This window comes from Psittacula echo, assembly GCF_963264785.1.
Source record: "Psittacula echo genome assembly, chromosome: Z".
Classification (NCBI taxonomy): domain Eukaryota; kingdom Metazoa; phylum Chordata; class Aves; order Psittaciformes; family Psittacidae; genus Psittacula; species Psittacula echo.
In genome coordinates, this window is record NC_137742.1 from 30,425,202 (window position 1) to 30,432,324 (window position 7,123).

General features: G+C 44.7%; 1 protein-coding gene across 1 annotated transcript in view; it reads right to left on the bottom strand.

Annotated features, from left to right (window-relative positions):
• LOC308232215 (histone-arginine methyltransferase CARM1-like) overlaps positions 1-6,628 on the bottom strand; it is a gene marked incomplete at both ends in the record, with an annotated part of 57,531 nt that extends 50,903 nt beyond the window's left edge. Inside the window, one exon of the mRNA XM_080638290.1 lies at positions 6,460-6,628. Coding sequence (XP_080494416.1) covers positions 6,460-6,628 — 169 coding nt within the window. The remainder of the gene's footprint in view (positions 1-6,459) is intronic.
• Positions 6,629-7,123: the final 495 nt, after the last annotated feature.

Here is a 7,123-nt window from a genome sequence, read left to right on the forward strand (position 1 = left end):
GCACTGACTGCCCTTTACGAGCACACGGAGGCTGCTCATGCTAATACTATCTGCTCAATGCATGTGAATGTACTGTACTAGAACATTCATACTATGAATACATTTTCCACCATATGAAATTCACTACCATGAATGTTTTGTTACCACTGAGCTAGTGGAACTGAACGCACAGTGATGAACTTTCCAAGCTGTAAAGTTTTAATTAGCATCCTTGTTCTGGAGCACAAACAGAAAACATTCTCCTTGAGTCCAGCAACGCTGCATACTTTCCCTTTTATGTAATTTTAAAAAAGCTAAATATATGGCCTATAATACCAGTACTTATTAAGACAAAAGGCAGCAAGGCATCTCAACAGCTATCATATCCTGTGAGAGTCAAGTGGCCATTCAGCTTGTCTGCAGCTTGTCTTCTGCCATAGCTGGGACACGATCAACATACTTGAAGTCAGTATAAATTTTCCATCTGCTTCTGGGGGCACGGAACTAGCTTGAAAAGGAAAGAGTAGGTGACATCTTTAAGCAAAAAATATACATTATTAATAAAATCAGTTAAAAAATTGGGTATCGTTTCCTCAAGTTCAAAAGCTGGAAGTCAGAAAGGCAACTCTTAAGAAAGATGTAAAGAATCTTAAACAAATACAAGTAATGATGTAAAAATGTTGTAAAATACACCAGACTTTCCTTGGGGCTTTCACTTATTGTACGAATTCTGCCAAAATTCATAGCTATCTATAGATGCTCATACTTTTGGACCAGCAATAATTGAACATTATTTTTAAAAAATAAGTAATTAAGCATAAGTGGAGACACTGTAATATCAATTTTAAAAGGATAGCATTTGCCCTCTAAATTTCCTGTATATGTAACACCCAAGTTTTTCTTTTTTGACTTCACCTAACCCATATAAAGAATAAACACAAATTTATTGCAGACCTCCTAATCTTATTTCAGCTATAAACAGATAGAATCATAGAATCATAGAATAGCTAGGGTTGGAAAGGACCTTAAGATCATCTAGTTCCAAACCCCCTGCCATGGGCAGGGACACCTCACACTAAACCATGCCACCCAAGGCCTCGTCCAACCTGTCCTTGAACACCACCAAGGATGGAGCATTCAAAACCTCCCTGGGCAACCCATTCCAGTGCCTCACCACCCTAACAGTAAAGGATTTCTTCCTTAGATCCAATCTAAACTTCCCCTGTTGAAGTTTGAACCCATTACCCCTTGTCCTGTCACTACAGTCCCTGATGAAGAGTCCATCCCCAGCATCCTTACAGACCCCCTTCAGACACTGGAAGGCTGCTATGAGGTCTCCACGCAGCCTTTTCTTCTCCAGGCTGAACAGCCCCAACTTTCTCAGCCTGTCTCCATACAGGAGGTGCTCCAGTCCCCTGATCATCCTCGTGGCCCTCCTCTGGACTTGTTCCAACAGTTCCGTATCCTTTTTATGTTGAGGACACCAGAACTGCACACAATACTCCAAGTGAGGTCTCACGAGAGCAGAGTAGAGGGGCAGGATCACCTCCTTCGACCTGCTGGTCACGCTCCTCTTGATGAAGCCCAGGATACAGTTGGCTTTCTGGGCTGCGAGTGCACACTGAAGCCGGCTCATGTTCATTTTCTCATCGACCAACACCCCCAAGTCCTTCTCTGCAGGGCTGCTCTGAATCTCTTCTCTGCCCAACCTGTAGCTGTGCCTGGGATTGCTCTGACCCAGGTGTAGGACCTTGCACTTGACATGGTTAAACTTCATAAGATTGGCATCAGCCCACCTCACAAGCATGTCAAGGTCCCTCTGGATGGCATCCCTTCCCTCCAGTGTATCAACCAAACCACACAGCTTGGTGTCATCGGCAAACTTGCTGAGGGCGCACTCAATCCCACTGTCGATGTCACTGACAAAAATGTTGAACAAGACCGGTCCCAACACTGATCCCTGAGGGACACCACTCGTTACTGGTCTCCAGCTGGACATCAAGCCATTGACCACAACTCTTTGCGTGCGGCCATCCAGCCAGTTCTTTACTCACCAGATAGAGATAAAACAATAGAGATAGAGAGAAAATACTCTGCCAGCCTCACCATTTGTCTGTCATTTACAACTAGCAAGCTTATTGCAAACACTGGAACATGGAGGGTAAGGAGGAAGAAATAATCAGAATTTTCAAAAAGACTGCTTGCTCATTTTTCAAACCGAAGAAGCTCTACTCCCTCGGTTTCACCTAGCTTCTCTCCAGGTCCTCTTAATAAAAAGACAGTTTGCAAAGCAGCCTACTTAGGTATCACTGATTCTATCCTGCATATAACTAGAGAGAAAAATTGTATCTTTTTCTAGGCTGCTGTTGAATTATGTCAAAGTATGAGCTGAATCAGAAAAAAAAATAAAAAATAACCCAAAGCTGCTCTGTCTCTCCCTCACTCACTCCTAAGAGGTACAGCTAATAACCCTTTCATAAAAAAATATAGGAGATTTTTTTTCCTTGTAACCACAGGCAAAAGATAATGCGTGAAAAGCTGGTACAATATGTGCTCCTACAGCATTTGCACTTCAGTGCTAAAATACATAGATGCTGCATCTGCTAGCTGCAAGGTTCATGTCCTCAGGTTGAATAGCTCTAAACCTTGTTTTATATTAAAAGCACCCTGCCTGAGCTTACTGTTAACTGCTTCTTTTAGGTAAGGGGGAGTCAAACAAGCTTTATTTTTTGAAAGTTTGAATCCTGACTGTGTGTATATCCTTGATATTTGTAAGGTACAAAGAAGTACAATAATACACAAACAAAAGGAACTGAAATCAGTACTCGATTCCAAGAATTTCATGGTACAATTTTGAGAGTGTTCAAGGAAGCTTCTTGTAATAGCCTGAAGAGCTATTAGTTGAAGTGGGAAAAAAATACTTCAGAGAAACAGTAGCTAATGCCCTTTCAGAGCAATTGAACAGGAATGTAACAGAATTAAAGTAGAGCTGCTGTGGCTAGGAGAAACCTCCAGAAACCTCCATATTGCCAAACTTTGAAGCCTTCAGTTAGAACTTCACTGGCCTCAGTTTAACATCTCCACTTGTTTACATACCAATTATCACAGGAAAGGGAATCCAAAAGGTCTCCCAGCCCTGGAGAAGCCACCACACTGCTACATTTGCATCTTAAGACACTCTGCCATCTGCCCTATTAAACTCCTTTTGATAGAAGTAGGTTGCAGCCCTGGATTTTCTTAGTCTCCTGGGAATACGTCCTGAACATCAATTTTCTACTTTCTTCCAAGAAGTCCTCACTATTTATACCAGAACTTCTGCAGTTCTCCTATGATAATTCCATAAACCATACATAAATAACATTTTTAATATCACATCCTCCAAAAGCAATGCACTATACCAGTCACCAGGATTTCTTTTTCTGTTCAGCACCCTCAAAAATATTTTGACCCAAGGTCAGAGTTCTCTCAGCAGCAGTCTTTCAAGAATAGCTTTGCACACTACATCTTCATTTCCAAATCAGTGGTGAAGAACTATCACAGAAAATCAGTAGAACCAGGTGATCATTTATCTTACCAGTAATACCTCTACCCAACAAGATGCATTCGACTCTAGCTCCTTAAGTTGACAGCTTGCCAGAAACCACCGTCTCCCTAATGGATACTTCTCTCAAATGGCTGTAGCTCCAGCTCAGCGCTGGCCTCACTGCACCGCATTTGTAAGTATACTCACCTGCTCCATTTGGTGCCTGTACTTTAGAAAGTCGATTGTTTCTTCCCACTTTATATATTAACATTGCACTGTGGAGATTCTTGCTTTCTCCAGTCCCAAAGTTGACACAGATCCATTGCCTAATGAAGCGTAATCCTTAATTCTTCTTGTTTTAGCATCTTGTATTTATTTGTCAGTCTCTGCATCTCTTGGGATCATAACCAGTTGTCCTACTTATGGAGAAATTCAACTGCTCCAGGTTCCTTTCTAGGGAACAGAGTGGTTGTATTGATTTTATACATTGTATTGCGACAATGTTAATCCACATGAAAGGAAAATGTTAACGCTTGAGCTGGTGGAATTCTTACTGACACTGCTAGTAAGGTGCATGAGCTACAGCAGCCATTCAACCACAACAGAACCCACTAACACATTTGCCTTTAACATCACTCTGAGTGCCAGTAGTATACTGTACATTATGCTATGCAATGTAGTCTACATTCTTACTTAGCTCTATACTCGATTACCATTATTACATTACAGACAGTAACAGAACAGGTTCAGGCAAATACAGCAGTAATAGGTGAAGTATAAAAACTACAAACTGAACGCTGTAACAAGGGTAAAAATGCAATCCCGATGGACAGTCTAATCACAGATCTGCAGCCAGAGTAATTTCTGATGAGACAAAGGTATTTTATCACTTTAAAATAGACGTAAGAAGTGCCTGCTTCATTCCCACAAAAAGATTTCCTGACAAATATTCTCTTACTGCTGAAGAAGGTCAATGGTATCCTCAACTAGAAATGGGGGATTTTGTTTTGGTGGTTTTTTGTTTGTTTGTGTTTCTGTTTGTTTTTAATCATCAGAAAAAACAGCAACCCCCCTTCAACATGCATTTAAAGAATCGCAGTAACTACAGCCAAATTATTTTTTTCCAGACATACCAAATATAGCTTCAGGAGGCATATTCAGGTAAAGATATTGAAAAGTAAGTAATTTTCATCACTTCAATGTGATGTATGGAAAAAAAAAAAAGTCAACACTTCAAATTGCGCTGATTTCTTTTATTGTTTAAATAACCTGTATCTTACCAACAACAAAAGGCATCACAGTATGATCACTTCTGTTCAAGATTTGTAAGAAAACAGTTTTTATTTTCACAGCAGAATTGTCCATCCTATGTGAGACAACATAAATAATAGTAAGATCATTCTAACGAGCAGATATTAACACTAGAAAAGCTATATTATACTGTCAGTCTCATAACAGGCTATGTCATCAAGCTGTTTTGCAGACTTGTTTTCTCACCTAATACACAATGTATTCAAGCAACAAATTACTGAACTACCAGATACGACTAGGATCCATGTTCTGCATGGGGTCTGACAGGGTACAGCTCAAACATCATTGTATGAAAGGAAAAATATTAAAAAAGATAGCTCACACCTCAAAACAGATTTGCAAATTTCCCCTCTTAGCAACCACAATGCACTGATGCCCCTTCATCCGAAACTTATCAAACAAGCCTTTAATAAACAACAATCCAGCGTTGCTGCGCATTAAAAAAACCCAAACATCTCTCCTCTGTATTTTCAGTTTTCAGCTGTGTCCCATGTGAACCCTTCCAAATGATGATGATGATGATGCTAATGACGATCATAATAACATTAATGAACAAACAACCCCCAAACACAATGTATCCAACCCCCCACAAATCTAACAACTTTGAATTTCACTCTTTCCAGCAGGTCTTTCATTCAGACACATGCAAGAATTAGTGTGTATTAATGAAGGACCAAGAGAACAGTAACTAGAGGCTAGTCTTCAAATTAGTACGATGCAAGGCAGAATCATGTCTTAACTGTGGTAAGTGGTCAGTTTTTGTCACTCATGCTTTCCTAAATGACATGTTAAATGACTGACAGCACAAGCAAAAATCCAGTAGCAACTGGCATATGAACTGATTTGTTTATGCTGCTGACCAAAACCCATGACTATAACTCATTTATTCCACCAATCCTTCTAGAAGTTACTGAGACCACGTAAGAAAAATTAAAGCTACAACAGGTATTGCCTGTCCAGACCCGCTCAGGATTGGTGTCATATTCACCCTTCTCAAAAGGAGCATTTCCAACTACTTTTCTATACATTCAACAACTTCAGGTTTTTCCCAGACTACCCAGATTCAAGAAGTTTGTTTTAAAATGTCAGTTCTGCTACTGCCCTTTAAAGGCACAACCTCAAAAGAATTACTTTGAGGCAGTGTGTGTGCATGCAGACATCACCTTACCACAGCCCATCTACCAGCAGAAAAGCCAGAGTGAATTACTTTAGGGTTTCCAGTTTATTACTGTTTCAGTCCCACGTCTCCCGCCCCAGAGCCCGAGGAAAGCACGAAGCACAGACACCTGCTCCGACAGCTGAACCGACCCCATGGGCCTGCGCTGCCGCTGCCCTCCGCCGACCCACACCTGGAGAGATGCGGCAGCGTCGCACCTCGCCCGTTAACGGCGAGGGCGCCACGGAGCTGAAGGAAGGCAGCGGCAGCGCTCCGTACCGCTCCTCTCAGCGCTGAGAGCCCAGCGGGCCACAGGGCCTCTTCCCCGCTCCCGAGCCCTCCAGGCAAGAAGTGCCATCCCCTCCAGGGCCAGCCGCTGCTGCTCGCAGCGGGGAAGAGGCGCCGCCCTGGTGGCGAAGCCGGTGTACCCCCGCGAGGATGCAGCCGAGGCGGGCGGCCGGCAGCGGCGCGGCGGGGCTCGGTACTTAACCGTCTGTCACGGTCACGTCCGCGTCCTCGTCTCCCAGCTGCACCTCCAGCTGCAGGGCTGTCTGGCTGGGGCTGTTGAGCTTCAGCCCCGCCGACAGCTCCTCCTCGGCGAAGATCAACTTCACGCTGTAGCGCAGCAGCTGCTGTGTGGACGAAGACTGAGCCGCCATGATCACACCGCCGTCGCCTCGCTCAGCCAACAGTGCCCGCCTGCCCCTCCTGCCAGCTCAGGGGAAGGCGTCTGCGGCGGGAGGAGAGCCGCGGAGGAGGCTTCGCCCACACACCGTTTCCACGGCTCAAGCGCCTCCCAGGGCATCGGCAGGGCAACCTCACACCCCCCCGCCACAGCTGCTCAGCCCCTAACCGAGCGCGGCGGCGGGCAGCGACACCTCCCGGCTGCCGCGGCGCCTCCTCTGTGGCCGCGCAGCCCCCTCGCCGTGCTCACAGCCCCCCGCGCCCCTGTCGCTGTGCCCGGCACGGAGGAAGCGGGAAGGCGCGGTGGCACCGCGACGCAGGGCAGGCGGAAGTGCGGACCCCGGGCTGCGCTGGTGGGAAGGGCTGCGCGCGGTGGTCGCCTGGCGTCGGGGCTAGGCGTTAGCCGTAATGGTTAAAGGATAAGGCTCACTAAAACTCTGATAATTCTGCTTTTCCCTCTCTCGTGCTGC